General features: G+C 42.3%; 1 protein-coding gene across 1 annotated transcript in view; it reads right to left on the minus strand.

The window, feature by feature from the left end:
• The window catches only part of NTMT2 (N-terminal Xaa-Pro-Lys N-methyltransferase 2), a 51,604-nt gene extending 40,379 nt beyond the window's left edge, over positions 1–11,225 (minus strand). Inside the window, exon 1 of the mRNA XM_075287753.1 lies at positions 10,922–11,225. Within this exon, the coding sequence (XP_075143854.1) occupies positions 10,922–11,075 (154 nt within the window). The 5' untranslated portion in view covers positions 11,076–11,225. The remainder of the gene's footprint in view (positions 1–10,921) is intronic.
• Positions 11,226–13,745: the final 2,520 nt, after the last annotated feature.

Raw genomic sequence — 13,745 nt, forward strand, 5'->3', positions numbered from 1 at the left:
CTATATAATGAGGCATTGGTTTGTATTTCTGTTCTCAGTACCAAACTTGTTTTTATAAAACAAAATATGTGTCAAATATGTCAAGTCCATGGCCATGTTGTGGCTTTTGAAAACCGCTGTAATAATCCCCAGGATAGGACTGAGAAGGCCGCGGACCCATTGCCCTGTCTTGGGCATATGTTGGCCAAATAGGTGGAGATGTGTTTATATAAACATGGGCCAGAGTTGTTCCCTCTGGTTTGTGCCGCAGGTAGTCCACAGCCTGGCAAAATTCAATTGTTTTGCAGTTGGCCACAAATAACTCTGGAACCCCCATCAGCACAGTTTGACACCGGCAGAGTTTTTCCTTTGCCATATGGGCTAGGTGAGGTGTGCAAGACTTGTGCAAGACTTCACATTACTTCACACCAGAACTGAACCTGGCATTCCAGCAAATTTTCGCAAGTTTCACTGCAAAAGAAAAAAAAAATTATGAAAAATGGGTGAAAGGTGACACAATATTAAAAGATAAAATTAGTTGCCAACGTACATTACATTGGTCAAATATATTTTTTTTATAATCAGGATATTTCATCAATGCACAGATTAGTGGTGGTCATGTAATGACAGAATGATCAAAAGCAATAAAAAATAAAATAAAGTAAACTGGCACAAAATGGATGTGCCACAGCTAGCATTAACGTATAAAAGGGGCTGATATATCAATTATAATTGGACAGCAGGAGAATAACTTACCAAGCTCTGGTCTTTCTTTGAGTATTCCCACTCCTTCGGCTGTACTCCTGGACCAGCTCTTCCCACACTTGATCCTTGTAAAAGTAGTTGTGGTAAGCCTCTTCCCTCTTGTCCCAGATAATGGGTCTATCTTTAACAAGAGAGAAGATCCTCTCTGTCAACACCCTAGACGTGGCTGTGTGCAAAAAGGTGTTGCAAATATCCGTGTGCAAAGGAGACAACTGAAGCTGTGTGCAAACTCTGCTAGTAATCTCCCGCTGGTGTGTCTAGGTTTTTCTGTTCCGCAAACCAGGATGACACACGGAATACATCTGTGTGCCGTCTGTGGTTTTCACCCTCTATAGGCTGCTATGGGCGAATCTATGCCGCAAAAACTAAGCAGAATAGGACCTGCTCTGAATTTTGTACCATGGACTCTCAGCCCACACACGGACATGTAGAACACATGGTAGTATGCGTGTGCCCATAGAAATTAATGGTTCAGTGTGTTATCTGGGAAAACCACACTGTGTGGATTGGATTTGCTGCACAGTGACTATAAAAGGCTGCATTTTTTTCCGCTGTGTTTCCGCAGCAGGCAAACCACAGTATTTACGGCAAGTGGGGCCTTGGCAAAAAGGGGTTTTCCAGGCTAAAAATATTTATGACCTATCCTAAAATCAATGGTACACAGAGAATGGAAGAAAAGGCAGACAGCTCTGTTCTGTGAGTAGTGGCTGAACTGAGTCAGTGCAGCTTCGCTCCATTTCAAGTAACAGAATGTTTCAGGTTAAATTCTTTGTAGATCAGCTGCTGAGAATGTATGACCAGTAAAAGTGATGAGTAAACAAAACTGTAGCAAACATGTTTATTTAGAAAAAAAAAACAGAAAAATAAGTAAACCTTGACATCAGAGCAAAATAAAATACAGTCTTTACTTCAGGCAAAACGGAGTGAAACAACCCTGCTCATCTGAGCACTAACAATAAGGCTGGTCTTACACGGCCGTAGTTTAAGACCGCAAATGGTCCGCAATTGAGGGTGTACAATTGCAGACACATTATATTCAATGCGGCCTCTTACACCACCGGATATTTTATCCGTGGTGTGCCGGGCCGCAACTGAGGTCCGCACTTTATAGAACATGTCCGTAATGGCCGTAATTCACGGCACTGCACGGACTCGCCCATAGAACTCTATGGGCGAGTGCGGCAGTTTACGGACATCTGCAAAGTCTATGTTGATGATCACCAACTAGTGTTGCTGATCAGCAAATTGTGGACCGTAAAAGCATTACGGTCGTGTAGACCAGCCTAAATACTAACTGTACGTCTGGCTTATTTGAGTAAATCAACCAAAAAAGAGCACAAAACAATCCCAGCAGACTCACAGTGTCACGGCAGACACAATATGTGCAATGTGCATGCTTTGTTACTTGAAACATATTAACTTCAGTGCATAACTTTAGATCATTTCAGACAGTACAGCCAGTAACTATGGCTGGCCCCTTCAGATTTTGCAGTGGATTTCTGTAGGTTAACTTGGTAAAAAGTAGAGATCTTTGTTCATGTTTCTTCCATCAATAAAATAAACAGGACAATTTCAGGACAACAGAAAAGGAAAATCTTGGTTGTGCAACTATAAATTATGCATGACGCCTAACAAGATGATTTTAGAATATAAAAAAAATATTAGCCAACAGTATAGCAACTAGGCTAGGCATATAATTGTTGTTATTTATTGTCTTCCCATAGTCATAAGAAGTAACTGATAGCAACAGTATAATATACTATTAAAACATAAACATTTTTATTAATAATTAACATCATAGAGAGTTTTATAAAATAAGAATCCATTATAAAACTCACACAGCAATAACAGTTTCTGGTGCTTACAAAGCTGGCCAAAGAAAGAACATACCTACTAGCATGTCTGGTTATCACTGAGCTCATAGGCTTGTACTTCTCTAGCTACATACCAAGGTTTGAAACGCTAGCTTTTGGTCAAAGTCATGTTCCAGTCCCAGACTGACATGAACATTTTGCACTGACAGATGGTCACAACTGTTGGAAATGGAACTCTGGACAGAAGACCAAAGGCATGGGAAGTCACCTTTTATAGAGGGTTTTCGCATTGAATGTGACTACAAAGCATCAGGCCATAGTGTGCAAAAGCTGTACATTTAGCAGCATGAACAGAGCCTACAGATCAGTGGTATAACTAAAGTCCCCGATGCACAATTTTGTTTGGGGCACCCTACCTCCTTCCTAGAGTGAATTCTTGATAGTGACAGTTATGGGTGCTGCAGTGATATCACATATACTTGAATGGGATACAGCTTTAGTACCCACAACTGCAGTTATCAAGAATATGGTGAGTGAGCAGCACAGCGCCCAGCATGTAAACAATACAGAGAAAGAGTAGCCCCCACAGTATTATATGCTTCAGAGTGGCCCCCACACAGTATTATATGCTCCAAAGTCGCCCCCACACAGTAGTATATGCTCCAGAGTGGCCACCACATAGTATTATATGCTCCACAGTGTCCTCCATACAGCATGATATGCTCTAGGGTGGCCCCCACATAGTATTATATGCTCCAGCAGGCCCCCACAATATTATATGCTCAATAGTGACCTCCACACAGTATTATATGCTCCACTATTGGCTCCCACACAGTATTATATGCTTCAGAGTGGCTCCACACAGTATTATATACTCCAGAGTGCCCCCCCCCCACAAAATTATATGCTCCACAGTGTCCCCCCACACAGTATGATATGCTCCACAGTGGCTGCCACACAGTATGATATGCTCCACAATGGCCCCACACAGTATTATATGCTCCACAATGGCCCCTACACAGTATTATATGCTCCCAACAGCCCCCCCTAGAGCCAGTGCTATTATTATACTCTGGGCTTTCCTCAGATGTGCCTCTGATTTCACTGCTGGAGCCTGTGATTGGGCCTCAGCAGTCATGGCAAGCATGATGACGTCATTATAGGCCAGAAGAGCTCCAGAGAGGATGCTGAGACCAGGAGAGGGAAGAATAAGTTTTTTTTTTTTTTTTTATTTTTAGTCACCTCCCCTGGCTGGCATCTATTGGAAAAGGGCATGGCCGAGGAACCAGGCTTTCCCTGACCACTATCATGGTTGTAAAGGTTTTTTTAAAAACATTGTATCATTTGTTTATTTTTCTTCTTTAAGTTTTTAACTTTCCTTTAAACTTTTTCCCTCTCTCACAAGGGGACTTGAATCTGAAATCTTGGATCTCCAGTGCAATGTACTGCAATACATAGTAATGCAGTACATCGCACATAGGTTCTCTATTTGTGACAGGGAACAGCAGTCAGAAGACCATTGCTCAGCCTCCTAGCTGCCATGAGAACCCCTTGGACCCTGCAAACTTATCGCATGGGAATCTGGTGGGGGGGCAACCTTGTCCCTAAATCCCCTGGACGCTGTGATCACTGTTGATCACGGCACCCAGGGCATTAGTCCGCCAGAGTCGGAGTATCTTCTGATTCCAGTGGCTAAGTTCGGGGGCCTGGTCTGTGTAATACAGCCAAGTGCCAGAGGTAATGCTCCTGTACCTGCAACATTACAGCATATTAGTATTACACCGCTCAGCGTTAAAGGGGCTCTATCAGCAAAATTATGCCCCCAGTTTTAAAATAAAACCCTAAAACAGAATATGATCAACTTACCCATCGTGCACGGTGGGCAGGCATTCATAGTCCGCCGTCTTCTTCAGCCACACCTCCTCTTCCAGCGATGTCCTCGGGTCCCGTCTAACTCACGAACTGACATTGATAAAAAATGGCACGGGAACATGCGCAGTAGCCGTAGTAGAAGCAGCATGCTACTGCGCATGCATCCGCACCATTTATTATTATTATTATTATCCATTCATATATTTGCACATTAGGTCATCCCTAATGGTTGGTTCACATCTCCGTTTGGTAATTCGTTCGGGGAGTCTGCATGGGGACCCCCCCCCCCCCCCGAATGCACTACCGAAAACACTGGCAAGCGGTGTGCAGTGAAGGTACACGGATCCCCATAGAGTATAATGGGGTCTGTGTGCTTTCCACACGATCTCCACATGGAACATGCAGACAGAAAAGTACTTCACAATCTACTTTTCTGTCCGCTTGACTCGTGCGGAGATCTCGCAAAAAGCACACGGACCCCTTTATAGTCTATGGGGTCCATGTGCTTTCACTGCACACTGCATGCCAGTGCATTCGGTAGTCCGTTCAGGGGGTCCTCATGAACGGATTACCAAATGCAGATGTGAAGCAACCCTAAGCTGTCATTTTTTTTCAAAACTGAATAATACCAAGCTTGATAGATGGCGTTGGTAGAACAATCCAACAATTCCCTTAAAGTGCTTAAAATGCTGCCTTTGGCAATTTCTATTACAACTTCACTACCTAACTTTAAAATGCTGTACCTGAAACAAAAAAAAAAATCAAAATGCATCCAGATTGCTCATAAGAACTTTCAAATAAGTAAATAACATATTCCATTGCAAAACAAGACCATGTGAAAAAGATTTCATGGGTGGGCTATGAACTTTTCAGGTGCCCCTTGTATTTTGCTTGCATAGCACCACCATATTAGGCAGCGCTTTACAGACATTGACAGTCACTGTCCCACAAAGAGCTCACAATCTGCATTCCCTATCAGTATGTCTTTTTAGTCTGGAAGGAAACTGAGGTACCCAGAGGAAACCCACACAAACACGAGGAGAATATACAAACTCCTTGCAGACGTTGTCCTTGGCAGGATTCGAACCAGTGCTAACCACTGAGCCATCTGTCCAATTTCAGCAGCTAAATGGTATTGTTTCTATGATGAAATGATATACTATTTTCCAATACTTGCACCTGCGTCCGTCACATGACCATGCACTGATTTTTATCCACTGCAAAAAAAAAAAAAAAAAAAAAAAAGAATGACAGCAAGCAGAGATCTAGAAAGCAATGCGTAAGTGATGCAAAAAGTATATTGGAAAATTGTATAACTTTCCAGTCTAAAAACAACATATTTTTGCTGAATCTGGACATCCCTTCTAATCACCCTGATAGATCTCCTACCATCTCTAGTTCTCCTATGTGCCCCCGAGCATCGATGTCTCTATTGATGCATCTCATGTTTTGCTTTGCCTTGGCGATAGCTGTTTGTCACTAGTCACTACAGTTTAGTTTACTGTCCACCTATATCCTCAACTCTTTTTCAGTGGCAGTTTTACGTCGTGTTTTATTACTTAGCACATACTTGTACATGTTTTATTAATGACCTTGTACAAAGTTATTAATATACATAAATTGGGACTGTTAATCTAATTATGTCACTACCTGTTATTTTGGCCATGTGGGTGGTTCTTTGATATATGTAAACCCATTCCTGCTTTATTTACAGGGAGTCTTACAATAAATTTACTGCAATGTGCAGGTAGCATGTTATATAGCAGGTGGAGCTGAGCAGATTGATATATAGTTTTATGGTAAATCAGTGACTGACAGCTATCTCTGTATGCACAGTCATAGAGGGGAGGCAGTCTGTCACTGATACGATTTTGTTCTTGACTTCTTAGCTTAGAAAGCAGAAATGTCAATGACTAAATTACAGGTTATACTGAACCTTTTCTCACAAAATTACTCAGGTCATTTTGCTCTGTATCATGTAGCCTACAGATTGACAGGTTCCCTTTAAATGAATATGTGATCATGTCCAATCCTCGGAGAATGGCAAGGTTTAGGCAAAAAAATAGGAAAAAATATTTCAGATTATAACTAGAGATAAGCGAACAGTGAAATGTTCGAAGTTCGATATTCGATTCGAGTAGTCCCTCAATACTCGACTGTACGAACGAATATCGAACCCCATTATAGTCTATGGGGAAAAAATACTCATGTATCGGGAAACCAATATTCGACTAAGGAGAGTCACCAAGTCCACAATGACACCTCAGGAAATGATGCCAACACCTCTGGAATGCGACTAGGACAGTAGGGGAAGCATGTCTGGGGATATCTAACACGCCCAAGTCCCAGTATTACCCTACTATCACAGCCTAACAACTACACACTTTCCACACTCAATACAACCTCTATGGAAAGTTCAAAGATACCTGGAAACCTTCTTTCCTCCCCAATAGTATGGACAGAAATCCAAATTTTAAGCTAAAGAAACATTAGCATGCGCTCATCACAATCCCTGACTTGATAGCTGCATTAAGCAGGGTACCACACTAACCACGCCTGAGCACCAGGAACAGGTGTTACAAAGGCTAGTGGATAATGTTTACAGCTCCTTATCCACCAGCCAGTCAGCCACTACCTCAAGTCCTCTTCCTTGCCAAGAGTCTGGTCCACCTTCCTCCCAACATGCCCAATCTTCCCAGGACAGCCATCCCACATTTTACCCCTCCCAGGAGATGTTTTCAGGTCCTTTAACTGTCCCTCACTCTGTCCAACCACTTCACCAATCCCAGGAGTTACCACACCACTTTGTGTGTCCTGATGCACAAACACTGGAGCCTCTGCCATTTCCTGGCAATTTTGTGGTTGTGGACCAGCAACCCGTCCTCAGTGATGCCAGTGCTGGCGCTGCAGTCCAGATCACCAGCCAGGTCACCTCCGCCTCTGACACTTTGGGGAGTTCATCCTCATCCTCCCCTTTTACTGCCCCTGCTCCTTTTGCCTGCACCATCATGCGCTTCTTCACAGCAACTCCCCATCTCCCAGGCCTTTCATCGCAGGCAGAAGTACAGCGCAATCCACCCACATGCCCAAGGCTTCAACAGCCTCATCTTAAAACTGCTGTCCCAGGAGATATAGCTGTCCTGACTTGTGGAGACTCAGGCCTTCTGTGACCTGCTGGCAGGTGTGGCACCTCGCTGTCTTTCGCCTTGCACCAGCACATGTTCCCTAACATTAGTCAGGCCCTGAGTTCCAAGATTTGCTGCAAGGTCCACTTGACCACCGATGCATGGCCAAGCACCTGCGGTCAGGGACACTGCTTCTCTCTAATGACAGGCCGGGTGAATGTAGTTGGGGCCGGGGTGCAAACTGGGGTGGCCTGTCTCCTCTCCCTGCCTAAAATTCATGGCAGGGGTTGACTGAAAGCCTACTCTGCTGCAACCTCGACCACACCTGCAACCTGTACGTGCTTTAGCACTGGGGTGTGGAGACGACAGCAGGTCGTGCTGAAGCTCCTCAGCTTGGCCAACAGAAAACACACTTCCCCCGAGGTTATGGATGCCATCCTCGATGTGACGGCAATGTCGTTTTCACCGCCACACCTGGGACCAGGCATTTTTATGTATGAGACAATGGCCTGAACCTGGTATGAGGTCTGGAACTTGTCAGACTCAAACACATGGTCCACGTTTTCAACTAGTTGGTACAATGGTTCTTTGAAACCTACACCATTGTGCCTGATATACTGGTGAAAGTGCGGCCATTTTCCTAAGTGAAAAGTAGCCTCTGCTAGACTGAAAACATTCAGAGCACACTCCTGTCATCTTTACACCGTTGGCTGACGGAGGAAGACGAGGGGGATGAAGTGGCATTTCATGACACTGTCCCACCCGAGGCTTGAGGGTGAAGTTTAGTGTATCCCATTGCTTCTGCACAGATGCTGTGAAGGGGAGTGCAAAATGGAGGAAATGGAGAGTGACCCTTACAGTTGGGGGCAGCAAAGTCATGCCAAGTAACACACTGGCACACATGGCTGACTTCATGTTGGGTTGCTTTTCAAGAGACAAAGGCATACTTCACATCATGGAGAGCAAACAATACTGTATTTTTGCAATCCTTGACCCCCGGTATAAGTAAAAAATCTGGGTCATTGTTCTGGTAGGGGAGAGGAAGAAAAACAAACCAAAAATTGATTGACACAAGCAACTGGTGCAGAATATGATGGAAATGCTTCCGTAAACCCTCGCGGGCGGCAGAGAGGAGATTTCCCCCATGAGGCTAAAAACTGCCATTCCGGTCCACAACCACCAGGGGAACACTGTCCAAGGTCTGGTACACATTAATGCCCCCCCCCCCCCCCCGGACAATTGCTGTGTATCCCACTTTGGCGTTTGGGGATACACACCATGCAAAGCTGGGTTGGGCGTATATAGCCTGACAATTGCTGTGTATCCCAGTTAGGATTTGTGGGTACACACCGTGGAAAACAGAAGGGATCCAGGACATCACAGACCTGAGGATTTTCAATACACCAGAGCAGCAGAACCAAACAGCGCTGGGAGGTATTATTTTTTTTAAAAAAATTTACCTCCCCCTAGCCTATTTTAAAAATAATTTTTTGTCCATTCAACCTCTTTTAGTGTAATAAATATCTGATTGCTCAGGGTATACTGTTTCTCCTTTCGGGACGATCACATTGAGAAGGATTCTGAATTTGAGCTTTAGAAATTGAATTACTATTTTTTGGTGGTATTTTCAACATAGCTTTCATGTTATATTAAATGTTAGCTTTCAACATATAACATTCATGTTATATTCTTAATCCACAGGTAATGCTAATTTTTTTAACCAGTACATTTTCATTTGTCTGTACATTATAATACAGTAATAGACACAGTAAACTGAGTAATATTTAAGGGGCTCTATCAGCAGATTTATGGGTTATGAGCTAAAGATATTCCTGAATAGTCCTTAAAAAGGCTATTCAGATGCTGCTATTAGTGTGTAAAAAGACCCCCCTGTTTTTGTTAATTACCTTGGTAATCAATATGTAAATTAGCTGGATTGTGCATGGTGGGCGTGCCTTGCACCCCTTAGCGTCATAGCTTCTGCACGCCCACCGCTGCCTCCAGGCCCCCCCTCCTCCTACTTATTCACAGTAGTTTCTACTGAAAGCACGCGCGTGCGTAATAGCGCTCCCACGGACACGCTACTGCGCACACTCTAGCGCCATTTACCCATAGAGAACATTGCGAGCTGGAGCATGCGCAGTAGTGCGCCGGAGGGAGCGCTACTGCACACGCGTGTGCTTTCAATAGCTTTCCATAGAAAGCACCGTGAATAAGCAGGAGGAGGGTGGGCTTGGAGGCAGCGGTGGGTGTACAGAAGCTATGACGCTAAGGGGTGCATGACACGCTCACAGCTAATTTACATATCAGTTACCAAGGTAATTCACAAAAACAGGGGGGGGGGGTCTTTTTACACACTAATAGCAGCAACTGAATAGCCTTTATAAAGGCTATTCAGGAATATCTTTAGCTCATAATAACCCGTAAACCTGCTGATAGAGCCCTTTTAATTTTGGCAGATTTTGCATTTGATCAGAATACAAATTTACAGGTGAGCCACCCTAGACAATACAAAGGTATTTTAAATTAGGTATTGCTTTTCAATGTCCCTATCCACAAATGGGTTGTTGAAGTTTTAGAAAAAAAATGTCCAATGCTAGTAAATGCGATAAAATAAATATAGTAATGTTTACAAGCTTTCTCTCCCACTGCTTCTTGCACTGCCATCACTTATTCTGAAGCAATTATATCATGGTCTTGACTGCAGCAGTAATACAGTATATTGTATACACCATGTCACAGTGCAGCCAATCCCTGGGCTCAGTGGTATACAGTATGGCACAAGATTGCTGAGGCCAGTGTTTGGCTGCAGTGCTGATGTGATGTATACAGACATGCCATACCTATGTAAATAAACAAATCTAAAGAACCAAAGCTGTGCAGGAAGAGGTGCGGAGAAGACGGGAATTACTATTTATTTTTATCACATTTCCTAGCGCTGCATCATTTGTTCTGTATCTCAAAAAACCCCTTTAATAAAGTGTCCCTCATACCTTTAATGCATTAGCAAACATAATAAATACAACATAGATCCTGCCTAATCCTATAACTATGCACATTTAGGTAATGTGTCAGTGATAAATATACAAGCTATACAATAAGACATTTATATGTGCAATGATATTCCGTATTGTCATTCCTGTTTAAAATATCTAGTTAGTAAATGAATACATTTAGTGAGTGCAAACCCAGATCATTCTAGTATATAACACACAGTGAAGTGTTTGATGGTGTTTGAAACCGTTTATGTAGTAGAACTTGGCAACTATAAATGAAAAAAAAAACTAAAATAAAAAAACATCCAGTCCAAAATCAAATGCTCGCATTTAAAGGTCCTCAGTAAAATGCACAAGATATTTTACTTACCAAGAGGATATTTCTCTAACAAGTAGAGGTAACTCTCAAAGAAATCAGTACGTATAGCCTTGTGAAGAACAAATGACATACTGTGTCTGCAAAGTTCTTCATCTGTCTTGTGCCAACGAGACTTGAAGGCAAGGTGAGCTCCCAGGTACTCCATGTTTGTATCTTGACATCAATGAGAGTGTAAACAGTGACCCTCAGACATGTAGTCTACTGCGCTTCAGATTTATCATGTGTCATTTTATACTAGAATATGGAAGTATAAGAAGCTTCTGGCATTAGCAGTGAGAGGTTTGTGAGTCCGCAGCAGGTGCTGTAGGGAACTGATAGTAAAACTCAGCCGAGAACTAACTGCTCTGTAAGTGTAAAACGATATGATCTTTGAATGAGTTCAACTTGATTCAAAAAGGCCATCTATTTCTGGAGAATATACCTTGCAGAAGCTCTCTTAGGCATTTTACGAGGCATACGATTTGTGTCATCATCTGTTTAACCACTTGTCCACAGGACCATTTTCCCTGCTTCATGACTAGACACATTTCTTTGATACATGAAGGCTTTAACATTTTTTGAGTTGCTCAAGTTATTCAAATGTTTTGTCTTTTGGTGATAAATAGGGATTCATTGTTAGGTAATTTTTTATAGATTTTATTTTTTAAATATATAAAACAGGAAAACATAAAGGAGAGGAAAATTTTCTGTTTTTACCATTTTTCTTGCATTTTTTTTAGACCTACTAAGATAGCTTTTCATGTAGGTGACACACAGTTTTGTCACAGGACCGGGGTTTGAACTTCGATATGGCCATGGTTTTGATATTCTTTGATTTTAGTGTTTCTATTTTTTAGTCTTAATTTTTTTTTTTTTTATTATACCTTGTGTCCCCCATGCCACATTTTTATATATTTTTATTTTTTATTTTTGCTGATTCTCTTGTAAATGTAGTTGATACATTTGCCACAGTTATAAGAGGAATACAGACTCCTAGTATATAATTGTGATGAAAGAATAATACATGTATGTATCATCAGTTTATTATATTGTTTATGTATGTGTACATGTGGTGTTTGGGGCCGGCCAGAGGACCAGATCCTCTGCAGTTTTATTACCAGAGTCTGGGCACAGCGCACTATTTGAAGTATTGCAGGACAGACCAGGTTTATGGCTTTAACAAACTTCTGTCGCTATCAGAAATTGCTCAGAAATTCCAGACAGGGTTGTACAGTTCACTCCGTAACTTCTCCACCCACAGCTGAAGCAGCACCTCTTGAAAGGTAGAGGTGTCTCTGAATGAGCCAGCAGCTCCCCATTACTAAGACCGTAGTTTCTAGAAGAACTGTGTGTTACCCTTGGAGCCAGCTGACCTGGGTGCTGGCCATCTTTATTCTAAACTCAATGGAATCAGAAATAACTGTAAGGGGGCATTCACACTACCGTCATTGTCCGACAGGTAGTGTCTGCTCCTAGTGTCCATTCAAAATCTCGTATGGACATTAGGAGCGGACACTAGCTGTGTCTGTGACACTTTTCATTCATTTAAATGGCGATCGGGTGCGTTCTTTTGCACTCCGTGCCTGTCCTTAACTGTCCGTTTGTAAAGATGTCCGACTTTTCAAGCGGACAGAAAAAACCTACATGTCGGGTTTTGCCGTCCACTTAAAAAGTCGGACATCTTTACAAACGGACAGTTAATGACAGGCACGGAGTACAAAAGAGCGCACTCGATTGCCATTTAAATGAATTAAAAGTGTCACGGACACAGCTAATGTCCGCTGCTAATGATATATATATATATATATAATGTTAGTTCATCTTAATAAATTAGAATATCATCAAAAAGTTATTTTTTGAGTAATCCAAATGAAAAAGTAAAACACATATTATATTGAGTCATTACAGACAGAGTGAACTTTTTCAAGTATTTCTTTCTGTTAATGTTGATGTTCTTGGTTTACAGCCAAGAAAACCCGAAAAGTCATTATCTCAGAAAATTTCAATATTATATAAGACCAACTGTAAAAAAAAAATATTTAACAAAGAAATGTTGGCCAAATGACATGTATGTACAGCAAATGCACTGAATACTTGGTCGGGGCTCCTTTTGCATGAATGATGGCATCAATGCGGCAATGTGGCCTGGAGGGATCACCCTGTGGCACTGCAGAAGTGTTATGGAAACCTAGGTTGCGTTGATAGCAGTCTTCAGCTTTTCTGTGTTGTTTGTTCTGGTGTCTCATCTTCCTCTTGACAATAGATTCTGTATGGAGTTAAGGTCAGGCAAGTTTACTGGCCAATCAAGCACAGTGATACTGTGGTTATTAAAACAGGTATTGGTACATTTGGTAGTGTGGACAGGTACCAAGTCCTGTTGGAAAATGAAAATTGCATCTCCAAAAAGATTGTCGACAGAGGGAAGCATGAAGTGCTCTAGAATTTCCTGGTAGACGGCTGCGTTGACTTTGGTCTTGATAAAACCTGGTGTACCTACACCAGCAGATTCCCCAAACCATCACTGATTGTGGAAACTTCACACTACAGCTCAAGCAGCTTGTATCATGTGCAGCTTCTCCACTTTTCCTCCAGACTCCGGGACCTTGCTTTCCAAATGAAATGCAAAATTTACTTTCATCTGAAAACAACACCTTTGACCACTGAGCAACAGTCCAGTTCTTTCTCTCCTTGGCCCAGGTAAGACGCTTCTGGCCTTGTCTAGTGGTTATGAGTGGCTTGACGCTTGTAGCCCATGTTCTGGATACAAGTGTGTGTGGTGGCTCTTGAAGCACTGACTCCAGCAGTAGACCACGCCTTGTGAATCTCCTCCAGATTT

Source organism: Leptodactylus fuscus, chromosome 9 (assembly GCF_031893055.1).
Source record: "Leptodactylus fuscus isolate aLepFus1 chromosome 9, aLepFus1.hap2, whole genome shotgun sequence".
NCBI classification, from domain to species: Eukaryota; Metazoa; Chordata; class Amphibia; order Anura; family Leptodactylidae; genus Leptodactylus; species Leptodactylus fuscus.